Source organism: Suncus etruscus, chromosome 12, assembly GCF_024139225.1.
Source record: "Suncus etruscus isolate mSunEtr1 chromosome 12, mSunEtr1.pri.cur, whole genome shotgun sequence".
NCBI lineage: Eukaryota > Metazoa > Chordata > Mammalia > Eulipotyphla > Soricidae > Suncus > Suncus etruscus.
The window spans coordinates 102,163,034-102,179,211 of record NC_064859.1 but is presented as its reverse complement, the minus strand read 5'-3'; the positions used below and the strand labels follow the sequence as shown (position 1 = coordinate 102,179,211).

Genomic DNA, 16,178 nt, shown 5'->3' with positions numbered 1-16,178 from the left:
TCATTTGTGGGGATCAGGCCTGACCTGGGCCTTGCGGTCATTTCACAGCATCTCTGTCTTCTCTCACATGGAGCAGCCTGAAATGTCTCAGGGGCACAGACAGCCCACCAGGCTGGGGCACTGCGTAGTGTGGCCCCCAGGACCAAGCTCTGCCCCCTTCACCCACCTCCAGCACCCAGGGAAGATACCCAAAAGAAGAAAAATGGGGGCCAGAGCTACAGCGCAAAGGTGTAAAATCACCCCCCACACAGTATTCTCAAACCCAGGTGATCAAGTCTGAATCAGGGTCAAACATGAAATAATCCAAATCAGGCTGAAACTTTATATGAAACACATTTAATACGGCCATCTTCGGGGCCGGAGAGATAGCACAGCAGTAAGGTAAACACCTTACATGCAGAAGGATGGTGGTTGGAATCCCAGCATCCCATATGGTTCCCCGAGTCTGCCAGAAGCAACTTCTGAGAACAAACAAATATGGCAGTCTTCTACCTCTTATATCTAGCAAGCTGCGTGCCAGAACTATTATTTTTATTGAGTCCAGAGACAACCTCCAGGTGGGGCAGTAAGGACAGATAGCTCAGGCTATCCTGAGCCGGTCCTGCCCAGGTTTACATAGAAGATGATCTTTCTTTTTGGTGAAACCAAGTTGTAAACCAACAAATACAAAGAAACCGGGGATGAACATTGTTTTGGGTAAAATGAGGTGTAACCTAACACAAAAGGAAGCGTGTTTGCCTTGCACAGCCGACCCAGGCCTGATCCCCAGGGAGGTTGGGGACTGACATGGGCTCTTGGTCCTTTTGATTCCCAGAGCTACTTGCTTCATCCGCTGTTCGGCGCCAACCTTGAGCAGTCGCTGTGACAGACAGACTTCGCTGCAGAGACACTCAGAGCAGAGACCCCCACAGAGGTGGGCAGAGGCGGGATGGGGCCAAGGATACCCCAGAGCTTGCCTTTGGGTCTTTTGTTTTGGTTTTGTTGATTTGGGTTTTTTGGGAGGGTCACACTCATCAGCACTCAGGGGTTCCTCTTGGCTCTGTGCTCAGAATTTGCTCCTGGCAGGTTCAGGGACCATCTGGGATGCCAGGGATTGAACCTGGCTAGGTCTGCCCCGGGTCATCATGTGCAAGGCAAATGCCCTACCGCTGTGCTGTCACTCTAGCCTCTGCTTTTGGGGATCTTGTGCTGTTCTCTGACCCCTGGAGGTTGGTGGGTACTCAGGATGTGGAGGGGCACTTTGCGGTGTTCCTACTCCTGTGCACCAGAGGGCAGTGGTGGGCTCTGGACAGCGTCTGGGTCCATCCGTAGTGACTGGGCAGGGAAAGGGCTCCTGGCTAGAGCAGGGAGAGAGGGGTCTCCAGCATCTTCCTATAGGGGGCGGTTGGGGTCACACCGGCAGCACTCAGGTTACTCCTGGCTCTGCTCTCAGAAATCATTCTTGCCAGGCTCCAGAGGACCCTATGGGATGCCGGTAATTGAACCCGGGTCTGTCCTGGGTTGGCCACATGCAAGGCAAACGCCCTTTCTCTTGTGCTATTCCTCCAGCCCCCCAGCACCTTCTTAGTCCCCTTTGACAGACTGACAGCACAAAGATCCCTTTCCATACTCAAATTTGTTTCCTTTCACGGTAGCACCGGGCTGGCCAGGGCTGGCCAGTACAGGGAGAAGGTGGAAGGGAGCACTGTTTCCCAAGCGCCCCGAGGTCCTCAGCGTGGGCAGCCCTGGGGAACACGGGGGAGAGACTATGTCCTGGTGTCTGGGACCGAGCTGCCCTGCCCCGCAGGCCCGGCCTCGAGCAGTGACCGGTAACCGAGAGGAGAGACCAGGGCAGCACCCATGGACAAGTACGAGAAACTGGCCAAGATCGGGGAAGGCACCTATGGGATCGTGTTCAAGTGCAGAAACAAAACCTCGGGCCAAGTGGTGGCCATTAAGAAATTTGTGGAGTCGGAGGACGACCCAGTCGTGAGGAAAATGGCCCTGAGGGAAATTAGTCTGTTGAAGGTAAGAGCGAGGAAGGTGTCCGCAGAACCGCAGAGGGGCTGAAAGTAGTGTTTGGTGCTGGGTTTTGTTTTTTGTTTTGTTGGTTGGTTGGGTTTGGTTTGGTTTGTGGGCACGGTGCTCAGGGGTAACTCCTGGCCTGAGCTCCAAAATCACTCCCAGTAATATGGAATGTCGGGCATCAAACTTGGGGATCAAACTCGGTTGAAGGCAAGGCAAGCAATTGTGTTCATTTATTATTGTGTGTTTTTTGTTTTTGTTTTTCTGGTTTGTTTGGATTTTGGTTTTTGGGGCCACACCTGGCGGTGCTCAGGGAATACTCCTGACTGCGCTCAGAAATCACTCCTGGCAATCTCCAGGATCATATGGGATGCTGGGAATTGAATCTGGGTTAGCCGTGTGCAAGGCAAGCAAATGCCTTACCCTCTGTGTTATCGCTCTGGCCCCTGTTGTGTGTTTATTAGATGAATCCTTTGTTTCTCTCAACTTTGGATTCCGCAGTCTGACTCCAAAGTCTCTTTTGTCAGAAACTGATCAGAGGGGCCAGAGATACAGCAACAGGGGTTGAGGCACTGGCCTTCCATACTGCGAACCCCAGTTCCACCCCTGGCACCACATGTGATCTCCTGAGCCCTATAGCGGTTACTCCTGAGCACAGAACCAGGAGCAGCCCCGGAGCACCACTGAGTATGACCCCAGACCTAAAAATTAATAATAAAATAAAATATCCATGGGCCGGAGCAATAGCGCAGCAGTAGGGCATTTGCCTTGCACAGGACTAACCCAGGACAGACCTCGGTTCCCCCAAGCCAGGAGTGATTTCTGAGTGCATAGCCAGGAGTAACTACCCCTGAGCATCACTGGGTGTGACCCAAAAACCAAATAAGTAAGTAAATAAATAAAATATCTAGTGAAGAGAGAGAATAGTGAGCAGCTTTCTTATTCTTTTTCTTTTTTCTTCTTTTCCCTTATTCTTTTTTTTTTTTTTTTTTTTTTTTTTTTTTTTTTTTTTTTTTTTTGGTTTTGGGCCACACCCAGCGGTGCTCAGGGGTTACTCCTGGCTGTCTGCTCAGAAATAGCTCCTGGCAGGCACGGGGGACCCTATGGGACACCGGGATTCGAACCAACCACCTTTGGTCCTGGATTGGCTGCTTGCAAGGCAAACACCGCTGTGCTATCTCTCCGGGCCCTTTTCCCTTATTCTTATTTCTTATTCTTTTATTTCATCTTTAACTGAGGCAGGTGGGTTGGGCCACACCTGGTGGTGTTCAGGGGCTGTCCTCGCTCAGTGCTCAGGGTCTGACTCCAGTACTGCTTGGAAACTTTGTGATGTCCGGGACAGTCTCCCCATCCCACCACTCCAGCCCAGGTTCCTTGTCCAGAATGTGGTAAAGGGCCAAAGAGAAACAGTGATGAGAGACAAACTGTGTCGTCCTTCTACCCACACACACATGCATGGACATGTTTGTACACATATGCACACAACATGCGTGCACTTGGTCCTCTTCCTTTGCAGCAACTGAAACACCCCAACCTGGTGAACCTCATCGAGGTGTTCCGGAGGAAGCGGAAGATGCACCTGGTGTTTGAGTACTGCGACCACACGCTTCTCACCGAGCTGGAGAGAAACCCAGATGGGTGAGTGTGCGGCCTCGAGCCTCGGTTTCCCACGGTGCCCATAGGTGCCCTCACGCCCCGTCCCAACCCGGAGAGAGAGGAGGTTCGGAAAGGCGAGAGGCTGGCTGGGAGGTTCCCTCAGCAGGGGAGTTGCTCAGGGCAGTTCAGTCTATGGGTGCTTGGCTGGAAGGTGAGGGTCGAGCCCCAGGTCTTCCCAGAAACTGACCCAACTCACTGCTAGGCTCAGAGTCAAGAAGCATGTGCGATGCAGCTTGGAAAGTCGTCTGTGTGAGCAGAGGCCTGTCCTGGTTTTTTTTTTGTTTTTTGTTTTTTTTTTTTGGTTTGGTTTGGTATTTTTGGGTGACACCCAGCGGCACTCAGGGATTCCTCCTGGCTCTGTGCTCAGAAATCGCTCCCAGCAGACTCAGGGGACCATATGGGATTCGAACCACCGTCCATCCTGGGTTAGCTGTGTGCAAGGCAAATGCCCTACTGCTGTGCTATCTCTCTGCCCCCGCCCCGTCCTGGTTTAGTCTTTGTTCATCTTAGCGGGGAGAGGCCACAGCGGGTGGTGGGCTTGGTCATGACACCACATGTGCCCCCGACCCCGACCTACCAGATGAGAGACCAGAGAACACAGAGCCAGGAGGGAGCCCGGGACACCACTGGATGTTCCACATCCCCACCCAGAAAAGAAACAACCCAGTTATGACCAGGAGCTGGAAGTGCAGCGGATGAGGTGTTGTCTTGCTCGTGGCTGTCCTCAGTTTGATGCCAGGACCCCATCTGGTCCCTCAGTCAGCAGGAGCTGTGCCGAGCACAGAGCCAGGAGGGAGCCCTGAGCACCATTGGGCGTGACTCAGAAACCAAAGCAACTTGGCACACCGGGGCTCAAGGCTAGGCACCAAGCAGGCAACTCCCTGGGGACAGACAGGGACTTTGGTCACTGCCTGTGAAAGGCCCATCCACATCATGTGATAATGGAATGCAGACAGACGCAATTGTCCGTGCCTAAGAGGAGCTCCTGGGAAAAGCCCATAAGGACAAGCCAGAGCAGCAGTAACATGAAAGGATTCTGCCAGATCATTCCAGAATCCTCCAGGTCCCCCAAAACTTCCTCAGAATCCTCCAGTTCTCCTCCAAGTCCCCCCAGAATCCTCCAATTCCTCTAGGACCTTCCAGAATCTTCCAGATTCCCCCAGAATCCTCCAGATCCCTCCAAAATCTTCCAGTTCCTCTAGGTCCCTCCAGTCTTTGAGGGCTGTGAGTGGATCCCAGCAAGATGCAAAAGGTGCCCAGAAACATCATCTTTGGGGCAGAGTCTTCATGATCTTAGAGACAGCCCGTCTGAACAACAGCACCAGGATAGGCCCTTTAGGCCCATTTGGTCAGGACGGGAAGGGGGAGTGCGAAAGTTCACAGCCACAACTGCAGGCCCAAAGGTTGAACTTATTAAAGCTGAAGATGTGGTTAGGACATTTATTCCGTCCTTTTAAAAAAAAATGTCCTGGGCACAGAGCCAGTTGTGACCCCTGAGCATCACAGGACACTCAGGTCACGGTTTCTGGGTCAGCGACAGAGCCAGCCCTGGACCACGGGACACACACGTGAGTGACCGGAACACGCTGCTGAGCTCCTGGAACTCACCACCAGGGAGCACCAGAGTGTAGCCCATGACTCGGGGAACCATCTGGGGCACCCAGGGAACAGTGTCCCGCCATTGAGACACACCCGGCTCAGGAATTGGAGTCTGCAGCCTGTTGTTCTGCCCACCACAGCCCAGCGGGAGTGGATGGCCAAGGGGGCCTTTTGGCATCATGTGTGAAAACTCTGAAAATTGTTCCCATGGGGGGTCGGGAAGGTGGTGCTAGAGGTAAGGTGTCTGCCTTGCAAGCGCTAGCTTAGGACGGACCACAGTTCCATCCCCCGGCATCCCATATGGTCCCCCAAGCCAGGAGCGATTTCTGAGCGCATAGCCAGGAGTAACCCCTGAGCGTCAAACGGGTGTGGCCCAAAAACCAAAAAAAAAAGAAAATTGTTCCCATGGGGGCAGGAGTAGTGGTGTAAGCGGTAGGGCATCTGCCTTGCACTCACTAACCTAGGACAGATTGTGCTTTGATCCCCCAGCGTCTCATATGGTCCCCCAAGCCAGGAGCGATTTCTGAGTGCAGAGCCAGGAGTAACCCTGAGTGCCACCAGCTGTGGCCCAAAAAGCCAAAAAATAAAAAATGTGTTCCTGGGCCCGGAGAGATAGCACAGCGGCGTTTGCCTTGCAAGCAGCCGATCCAGGACCAAAGGTGGTTGGTTCGAATCCCGGTGTCCCATAGGGTCCCCCGTGCCTGCCAGGAGCTATTTCTGAGCAGACAGCCAGGAGTAATCCCTGAGCACCATCGGGTGTGGCCCAAAAACCAAAAAAAAAAAAAAAAATGTGTTCCTGTGTAGTGGCCAGGAAGGAAGCTCGGTGGTTAGGGGCACAGTTCTCAAACTCCCACACTACCTGGTGTCTCCAAACACCATTAGGGAGCTCCTGGTGGTCCTGGACTCTCAGGCGAGGGTTGGAACATTTCACCCAACAGACCAGCTGTCCCTGAGACACTGCCCCAGAGGAGAAACAGCAGGTCCTGTGAGACATTCCTGTTCCAAACAGATGAGAGCAAAGGGCCTCTGTGCCTGGAAAACCACTCTCTCCCTGACCTTGACAGCCACTGTTTCACCCACTGGGGGAACACTTGAGGGGAGTCAGCTGGTGGCAAGCAGGTGACCCCTCCCTGAGCCTGCCCGCCTGCCTGTCTGGGGCTTGTTCCATTTCCTCATCTAAGGAGCTGAGGGTTTCTACCGGCTGGTGGAATGGGAGCGGCCGTGCCCTGGTGTGGATGCATTTCTGGCGCACCTGTCTGGCGTGCTGAGCTCAGGAACAACCCTGGGACATTTATTGCTGCCTCTACATCACCAACCTAATGGGGCCCAGCTGGTACCCCCCATCCCGAACAGCCAGTCCTTCCCCCATTGTCCTCCCTGCTGGGAACTTCACTGTCCCAACAGGAAACAGCGAGCGTGTTCCGGGAGGGGCGTGTCCACATCAAACACGGACTTTGGGTTTTCGTCTCAAAGGTCCTCTGGCAGACACAAGGCCAGCAAAGGCCGAAGTTTCCAGGGCTGGGGGGGGGGCTCATGTGGGAGCACCTGGTTCCCCCCCAAACAACAGCCAACTCTGATGTTTCAGGTTTTAGAGAAGCTGCAAATATGTGGGGATGCCCAGGTTCAATCCCCGGCATCCCAGAGAGTCCCCCGAGCACCACCAGTGGTGATCCCTGAGAACAGAGCCAGGAATAAGCCCTACGTACCACCAGGAGTCATTTCTGAGCACATGGCCAGTAGTGACCCCTGAACATCAAAGGACACGCAGGTCACTGGTTCTGGGTTAGACTTGGGACCCACCCTGGCCCGTGGCCACCCGGGTGTGAGTGTCCAGCGCTGCACAGCAGGCTGAGCCCCAAATCCAGGGATGGACATAGCCCAGAGTCCCGGGGATCAAGAGGTCCTGAGGGAGTTTCCTGCCCGTTTGCTCCACAGAGTGGCAGAGGGAGCCATGAGGAGCGTGTTGTGGCAGACCTTGCAGGCCCTTCATTTCTGCCACAAGCACAACGTGAGTGACACCGTCTGCCCCTCCCTCTGTGGGTTCCTCGGTGAGACGAGCTTCTGGGGCACTCGGGGCTGCATCCTGGGTTCCCTCCCCAGCACCCAAAACAATACATACAGTTATAGTCACTGTTGCCTTGCGTCCTCCCCAACCACGTCCCACCATCTCATGGTTCCCACCATCCTGGTGTCACTGCTGAGCCAGCAGCATCATTCTCTGTCTCTCTCTGTCCGTCTCTCTCTGTCTCTCTCTCTCTCTGTCTCTCTCTCTCTCTCTCTCACACACACACACACCAGGAAAGTTCAGATGACAAAAGGCTCACCCCTCAAAGTGTGTGCTTGTCTGTCTTAGTCGCTTTCATGACTGAGACGTGATCGCAGATTCCTTTTTCCAGTGTATTCACAGAGACGTAAAGCCCGAAAACATCCTCATCACCAAGCAGGGTGTCATCAAGCTCTGTGACTTTGGGTTCGCTCGGATTCTGAGTAAGTGGCACTTTGAGGGAGCCAGGGGGATGGCCACACCAGCGGTACTCAGGGCTGACTCCTGGCTCTGCACTCAGAAGTTGCTCCTGGCAGGCTCAGGGGACCCTCTGGGATGCCGGGATGGAACCCAGGTCAAATGTCCTTCCCGCTGTGCTATCTCTCTGGGCCCATTTTTTTTGGGGGGGGGTTTTTTTTTTTGGTTTTTGGTTTTTGGGCCACACCCGGCGGTACTCAGCGGTTACTCCTGGCTGTCTGCTCAGAAATAGCTCCTGGCAGGCACAGGGGACTACATGGGACACCGGGATTCGAACCAACCACCTTTGGTCCTGGACCGGCTGCTTGCAAGGCAAGCGCCTCTGTGCTATCTCTCCGGGCCCTCGCTATGGTCTTTATTTTCCAGTTCTTATATTTTTGCGAGGGCTTCTAGGATTTTTTCAGCCCAGGGACACAGAAATCAGTTTATTCTTTTTTTTTTTTTTTTTTTTTTTTTTTTTTTTTTTTGGTTTTTTTTGGTTTTTGGGCCACACCCTGTGACGCTCAGGGGTTACTCCTGGCTATGCGCTCAGAAGTTGCTCCTGGCTTCTTGGGGGACCATATGGGACGCCGGGGGATCGAACCGCGGTCCGTCCTAGGCTAGCGCAGGCAAGGCAGGCACCTTACCTCCAGCGCCACCGCCCGGCCCAGTTTATTCTTTTTTTGATTTTTGTTTTTGTTTTTGTTTTGGGGCCATATCTGGCAGCGGCGCTCAGGGATTAGTCCTGACTCTTCGCTCAGAAATCACTCTTGGAAGGCTCGGGGGACCATATGGGATGCCGGGGATCAAATCCGGGTCTGTCCCAGTTTGGCCACTTGCAAGGCAAATGATAAACCACTGTGCTATCATCTGGCCCCAGAAACCAGTTTAATCTTTAAGCTTTGGTGGCAGAGATGGGTGCTCTGTCCTTCTGCTTCTTTGAGCCCTAGCATTGGGGACCACTAGGGCACCCAGCACCACAGCATGTTTTGTCCACCCAACTAACCCTCGTTTGCCCGGGTAGTCCCCAGGTCTGTGCCCCTGTAGACCAGGCCCAGGTTCTGCTTTCCCACCCATCTTCCTTCCCAGGACCCGAGCACCTGCTTGGTCAGCAGAAGGATGGGGGTATGTGGGTAGAGCCTCCAGGAGCTGGCACAGAGCTGAACCCCATCCCATCCCCACTGACGTCCCCCTAACCCCCATAGCCTCCCAGGGAGGCTTCTGAGTCTTTCCCACGGTGGGCAGCAGCCTGAGCACAGGAAAGGAGTGGTTCCACCCACACCACTGACGGTCCTAGAGCACTGCCCGAAATGGGCTCCAAACCAGAGGAAGACTCGAGGGCCAGAGAGCAAGTGGTCACGCCCCCACTCCCGCAAGGGGCCCAGTCAGGGTCCCCCGCTCAGGCACCTTGCCATTTCCGCTAGTGCCATTTGCCAAGGGGTGTCCCCCACTGACCACCTTGCCCCCAACTTGCCTTGACTCCGCCCACAGGGTCACACGTCAGGGCATGCATGTCTCAGTGTTGGGGTGCGGACCCAGTGGGTGGTGACTAAAAGTAGGGGTGTCCAGGCGGCACTGAGCCACCTCAGCCTTGCAAAGTGTGGCGGGGTCCCCCCAGCATCCCATCTTTGCAGTCCCAGGAGCCACCTACACCGAGTACGTGGCCACGCGCTGGTACCGGGCGCCCGAGCTGCTGGTGGGGGACACGCAGTACGGGCCGTCGGTGGACATCTGGGCCACAGGCTGCGTGTGCGCTGAGCTATTCACGGGCCAGCCGCTCTGGCCTGGCAAGTCGGACATGGACCAATTGCACATGATCGTCGGGACCCTGGGTACGTGCTGCAGGGAGATCCCGGCCCTGGGTGGGTGTCAGTGTCCCCCAGGACCCCCTTTCCCTGGGTTGGGCTCGCAGCTTCTTGTGCAGGCCGGTAGCGGTCAGGGGTTCACTGCATAGCACAGTTGCACCTGGACACTCCTCCCTGGGCTGGTACCCACGGGGTCCCCAGGACTTGGGGAAGGTCTGGGCCTGGCGCAGTCACCCCGCAGGTGAGTGCAAGGCCCAAGGGGCTGGTTCTGCACAAGTTCCTGGGGCGGCTGGAGTGAGACCCCCAAGCGCTGTCTTGGGCACCCATCCCCATAGCACCTAAACACGACCCGGCAGGCAGATGCTGAGGGTCCCGGGGCTGTCACTCAGGGCGGGCCTTGTCACCTCTGACCTCCGGGGGTGGTGGGGACACGGTCAGCCCCCCTCCACCCCCGGGCACGGGTCCTCCGCAGCCTTGTGTGCCTGGCTGAGTGCAACACCCGTGCCGCAGGAAGGCTGATTCCCCGGCACCAGGCTGTGTTTCGGAGCAACCAATATTTCCAGGGCGTCAGCATCCCTGAGCCCCAGGACACGGTGAGGTCCCTTCCCTCCCTCCCCTCCCTCCCTTCCCTTCTCTTTTCCTTTGCTTCCCTTCCCATGCTCCCTTAGACCGTGTGTACACATGTGGTCATGTGCGTGTGGCTATACCTGGTGTGTGTGTGTGTACCGTATGTACATATGTGTGTGGGCGTGTGTGTGGCGGGTCTCAGCTCGCTGATCCCACCCCCACCCAGGCAGGGCGGCCTCCCAGTTCCCCTGCTCAGGATTCTGCTGAATTGTTGAAGCCTGGTAAGATCTTCTGTCCCTTTTCGGTAGCACAGCAGGGGGGACATTTGCCTTGCACAGGCCTGTTGAGTTCAATCTCCAGCATCCAGAGGGTCCTCTAATCCCTAAGCAGAGCCAGGAGTGAGCCATTGACACAGGGTGTGGCACAAAAACAGACCAAAAAAAAAAAAAAAAAAAGAGTTCTTTAGTTTCTCTGTGAGACCTTGGTCCTGGCCTTTGCCCAAATTATTCCCCGGAACTCAGAGCTGTCCTCTGGGTTCTTTGAGTTGGGTTTTTGCTCAAGGGCGTTTTCCTGACTCTGCTCAGGAACCATATGGGGTGCTGGGGATTCAACCAAGTTCAACCCCGTACCAAGCAAGTGCCCTGCCCACAGTGCTACCTCTCTTGCCCATTTTTGGTTGTTTTGGTTTTGGTTTTTTGGGTCACACCCTGTGGCACTCAGAGGCTGGCTACTTCTAGTTCTGCACTCATAGCTCCTGGCAGACTATGGGAGGCTGAGATTCGAACCACATTCCGTCATGGATGAGCTGCATGCAAGGCAAATAAATGCCCTACCGCAGTGGTGGGCAAGCTTTTTTTTTCAACTGAGCCAAATCTCGACAAAACCACGACTGAAATTTATTTTGAGAGCCACACAAGGGCACGCACTGACAGAGGCTAGGAGCAGAGTCCTGGCTCCTGGAGTAGCCGCCTGGCACACACAAGAGCCGCATTCAAAACTGGAAAGAGCCGCATGTGGCTCGAGAACCACGGCTTGCCGACCACTGCCCTACCGCTGTGCTAGCTCTCCTGTCCCTGTCTGGCCCGTTTTTATTTATTTATTTTTGGTTTGGGGGCCACACCCAGCGGTGCTCAGGGACTACTCCTGGCTCTGAGCTCAGGAATTACTCCCCGTGCTCAGAGGACCTTATGGGATGCCAAGGCTGGAACCCAGGTCAGCTATGTATGCAAAGCAAATGCCCTCCCTGCTGTGCTAAAGCTCCAGCCCAATGGCCCATATTTATTTATTTATTTATTTATTTATTTATTTATTTATTTATTTTAATGGCCCATATTTAAAAGCTCCTTGGAAAAGGCTCTTTTAACCTTCAGGAAATCTTTCCCCCCTTCCCTCGTACCCTGGTCTTGGCTGCCCAGCCCTGATGGCCTTTGCCTCCCTCCCCAGGAGACGCTTGAGGAAAAATTCGCAGATGCCCCTCCCACAACGCTGAACTTCATGAAGGTACTTGAGCAGCAGTCCTGACCACCATGGCTGCCACTGCGGGGGGAGGGGGGGGAGGGGGGAACCAGTGCCTGGGACGGGACAGCGCAGGACACGGAGGACCCAGTGAGCACATGTCAGAAATCACACGACATGAGGCCCACATGTCAGAAATCACTGTCGGGGCCGGCGAGGTGGCGCTAGAGGTAAGGTGTCTGCCTTGCAAGCGCTAGCCAAGGATCAGGACTGCGGTTCGATCCCCCGGCGTCCCATATGGTCCCCCCAAGCCAGGGGCGATTTCTGAGCGCTTAGCCAGGAGTAACCCCTGAGCGTCAAACGGGTGTGGCCCAAAAACCAAAAAAAAAAAAAAAAAAAAAAAAGAAATCACTGTCACGGCACAGCGGGGCTGATGATGAGTGGGGGCTTTCATCTGGACGCTGGCTCCTGGCTTCTATCCGCGGCATCTCAGAGGTCACAGCAATAGCACAGTGGGGAGGGCGTTTACCTTATATGCATCCGACTCAGGTTTGATCCCCGGCATCCCAGGAGTGATTTCTGAGCACAGAGTCAGAGAGAACCCCTGAGTGCCACCAGGTGTGCCCCAAAAAACAAACAAACAAAAAAATCACACACAATATCTCAAAGTCAAACAGAACCGCAGAGGAACGTGAAAAAGATTATTGTTGGTTTCTGAACCACAGTTGGCAGTGCTCGGACGTTTTTCCTGACTCTGTGCTCAGGGGTCACTCCTGTGGGCTCAGGGGAGCATGTGGGATGCTAGAGATGGAACCTGGGTCAGCCACATGCAAGGCAAATGCCCTCCCCGCTGTGCTCTCACTCTGGCCCTTGTATGAAAGATTCCAGTGACCTCAAAGTCCAGAAAAGAAAGCGCAGGTCCCAGGCTGTGTCCCAGTACTCTGGTCTCCGTGGCTCTGGAAAGCTGCCCCCACATTCCTCTTCCAGAGAGTCAAATGTCAAAAGGAAACAAAAACAAAAACAAAACCTTTGAGGGCCAGAGCCATAGTCCAGCAAGAAGGGCATTTACCTTGCATGTGGGTAACCCAGGTTCCATCCCTGGCTTCCCATATGGTTCCCGAGCCCATCAGAGTGATTTCTGAGCACAGAGCCAGGAGTAACTCCCCCGAGCACCACCAGATATGGCCCAAAAATGAAAATAAATAAAAACAGTCTCGGATGTCCCCCTCCCCCTAGCCCTGCCCACCACATCCCAGCAGCAGCCCAGAGGCCTCACAACCCCTGTGTTGCCCCCAGGAATGTCTGAGGATGAACCCCGATGACAGGCCCACCTGTGCTCAGCTCCTGGACAGCCCCTACTTTGATTCTTTCCACGAGGACCCTCTAAGAAGGAAGACGCGTCACGAGGGCCGGAGCAGGCGGCGCCCGCAGGTACCAAACCCACCCAGGCCCTGATGTGTCCCGTCCACCCCTAATTCTCCCTGGGCTGCTCCGGGACTGAGCTTTTCCTGGCTGAGTCTCATCCTCAGGGCTCTGATCCAGGACAGAGGTCTGTGTGTCAAACCCACAGCCCTGGGGCTGGTCAGTCTGGGTCATGTGGTGTCACCCCTGCCCCGTCCTCCCTTGACACCCAGTGACCCAGCCCCAGGAGGTGCCCATATATTCTGAAACAGGCTCCAACACCGCAGGCCGCACCCTAGACCCCTTGCCTGGGCTCCTCGCTCCCCTGCCTCCACACCAAGGGATAAGCTCTGCCCTAAAACCGGGGTGACTGGCTGGGACACAAGGACACAGCTGGAGGGTGTGAGGCACTGAAGGGACGTCTTGGTGTTTGGAGATTCAGGAACAATTCGCCTAGACCCTGTCTTTCATGCCTTGGGGTCTTTCTCTCATCCAGACCCCAACCCCCAAAACAGCACCCTCCCAGATGTTGGGGAGCAAATGGACAGTGGGGTCAGCACCCCCACTGCTCCCAGCACTCAGCTGCTCGGGACAGCCCCGACCTGCACCCCTGTAACCAGGCTTCTGAGTCTCTGTCCTTGATCCCATCACTCCTCCCCTCCCATTCGCCCCATCCCAGAGGATCCCCCAGATGCACAAGAAGATCTTGGAATAGTAGTTTCCTCTCTCTGGCTGACAAAGTCCGGTAGCCTCCTCCGTGTGGCTTACAGGGTTTTGAGCTCCCAGGTGCTCTTCCCCTCTCTCAGATCAACCAGGAGGTGCCTGGGGCATGGCCCAGCAGTGGGGCAACTTGCCTGGCATCCGTGAGGCCCTGGGTTTGATCCCAGAAATTGTGATGAGAACAGGGACAGCAGCATGGGGGAATGATACAGGAGAACTAGAGAGAAAAGGAACCTAGTTTGAAGTTGCTAATTTTTTTGTGGGAGGTGGTCACATACAGCAGCGCTCAGGAATTACACCATAGAGGACCCTATGGGATGCCGGAGATTGAACCTCACTCCCGCCTACAAGGCAGATACCCTAACCGCTGTGCTCTCGCTCCGGCCTAACCAGAGGGTCATAATTTCTGGAAAGTTCACCCAGTTCATTTAACTTCAGAACTGACACCATGTGGCTGAAGGGACAATCCAGGAGGAAGGGCATTTGCCTGACCTGTGGCTGCTATAGCTAGGGTTCCTGTGCACACACACACCCCTTGCTTGGGTTTTGGTTGGTTTTTGAGCCACATTCTAGAGTGTTCAGGGATCCGTCCTGGTTCTGTATTCAAATAACACTCTGGTATTCTCAGGGGACCACATGGGATGCCAGGGATCGAACCTGGGTCAGCCACATGAAAGGTAAATGCCTTTCCTGCTGTGCTATCACTCTAGCCCCCACAATGGCTGTCTTTTGACAAATTTTTTGTTTTGTTTTTTTGGGCCACACCTGGTGATGCTCAGGGGTTACTCCTGGCTATGCACTCAGAAATCGCTCCTGGCTTGGGGGAACCATATGGGATGCCGGGGGATTGAACCCACGTCCATCCTAGTTTAGCCATGTGCAAGGCAAATGCCTTACTGCTACACCACCACTCCAGCCCCAGATGTTTTTATCTTTTTTGGGGGGTGGGGCACACCCTGCAGTGTTCCGCCAGTCTCAGGAATCATTCCCAGTGGACTTGGGACCCTAGGGGATGGAGATGTCTGGATCAAACCTGGGTCCCACATGCAAGGCCAGCACCCCCCTTGATATCTAGCCCCATTCTGTCCCTCTGGTCTTCATGCCTAGCCTCACGTTCTCTCTCTCTCTCTCTCTCTCTCTCTCTCTCTCTCTCTCTCTCTCTCTCTCTCTCTCTCTCTCTCTCTCTCTCTCTCTCTCTTTCTCTCCTCTTCCTCTCTCCCTCATTCTCTCATTCTCTCCCTCTCTTCCCCCCAGCTGCTGCCTCTCCTTCCGGGGAACCGCCTGTCGCCCAGCCTCGATGGGAGGAAGCAATCACTCCAGCTCAAGTCCGACCATCTCCCCAACATTTAGGCCGCTTCTCTGGTGGGCCAAACACCAGCCCAGCCCACGGTCCCGTGCAGGGGTGCCAGGGAGCCCTGGAGGTGGCTGCACCCCTAGAAACAAGGCCCTGAGCCCCTCCCCAACTCAACAGAGCAGCTCCGTCTTGGGACGATTCACTTAACGCTCATAAAGCCTGGCTCTGCCCCCAAGGATCCGCTGTCCAGGCCACTTGTGCCGTGACCGGCTGCGTCTCAGTTTACCCAGCAGTGGTGGCAGGGCTGGATTCTGGGTTTTTCTGCCCCTGTTGGAGGCGGCTGAGACCCAGGCCAGGCCCTGCTCTGTCTGGGCCAGTGTTTTGCAGGTAAACTTCAAGGGGATGGGGTAGGGGTTCCCGTCCTGCTGGTCTCAGGGTCCCCTGGGTCCGACTCCCACTCTCTCCTCTCCCTTCTGCTTTCCTGACCCGTGAGCACTTCTCAGTTTCTGCCTATGGGGTGCCTGTCAGTGACCCCCAGAGCTCCAAGCACCCCCCCACCCCGGTCCCATCTGGGAGGTTTGCTGTTGTTCTGGGGCTGACTGGTGACCTCGGCAAACGACCAGACAGGAATCAGTGTACCAAGCCCAAAGCAGAAGCAGAAAGGAAAGGATAAACAGTTTTTTCAGGGGCCAAAGCGATGGTGCAAGCAGTAAGGTAGACGCTTTGCCCTCGCTAGCCTAGGACGGACCACTGTTTAATCTCCCATGTCCCATATGGTCCCCCAAGCCAGGAGCGATTTCTGAGCGCATAGCCAAGAGGAACCCCTGAGCGTCACCAGGTGTGGTCCAAAAACCAGAAAATCAAAAACAAAAACATTTTTTCAGACACCTCGTGGTGTGGAATCACCTTAGGTATGGTGATTTCCCCAAGTCAGCTGGGCAGGTCGAAAGAAAAGCCTAGATGTGACACCAGGGAGGCATCTTGGGGGGTTCCCTCCTGGCTCCCCTCCAGGCCCCCAGGATCGAGCTGTGATTTGTTTAAAGGCACGTGGCTGGGGCCAGAGCCATGGCACAGCGGTAGGGCATTTGCCTTGCATGCTGCTGATCCAGGACAGACCTGGGTTTGATTCCTGACATTCCATATGGTCCCCTGTGCCTGCCAGGAGCAATTTCTGAGC

At 55.0% G+C, this 16,178-nt stretch overlaps 1 protein-coding gene across 1 annotated transcript; it reads left to right on the top strand.

The window, feature by feature from the left end:
* The first annotated feature begins 1,783 nt into the window (after positions 1–1,783).
* Positions 1,784–15,295, top strand: CDKL4 (cyclin dependent kinase like 4). The gene is made up of 9 exons (XM_049784300.1): positions 1,784–2,007; positions 3,521–3,642; positions 7,195–7,267; positions 7,656–7,746; positions 9,394–9,591; positions 10,075–10,157; positions 11,575–11,631; positions 12,883–13,017; positions 14,962–15,295. The coding sequence occupies exons 1-9, from the start codon at positions 1,840–1,842 to the stop codon at positions 15,055–15,057; spliced, it is 1,023 nt and encodes a 340-aa protein (XP_049640257.1). The 5' UTR covers positions 1,784–1,839; the 3' UTR covers positions 15,058–15,295.
* Positions 15,296–16,178: the final 883 nt, after the last annotated feature.

What these genes read in the sequence shown, in the direction of transcription:
- CDKL4 (XM_049784300.1), top strand. Translation starts at nt 1,840, where the DNA reads ATGGACAAGTACGAGAAACTGGCCAAGATCGGGGAAGGCACCTATGGG. An exon ending in ATTTCTGCCACAAGCACAAC is followed by an intron (nt 7,268 to 7,655) that starts GTGAGTGACACC and finishes TCCTTTTTCCAG; the next exon opens with TGTATTCACAGAGACGTAAA. An exon ending in TGGGTTCGCTCGGATTCTGA is followed by an intron (nt 7,747 to 9,393) that starts GTAAGTGGCACT and finishes CCATCTTTGCAG; the next exon opens with TCCCAGGAGCCACCTACACC.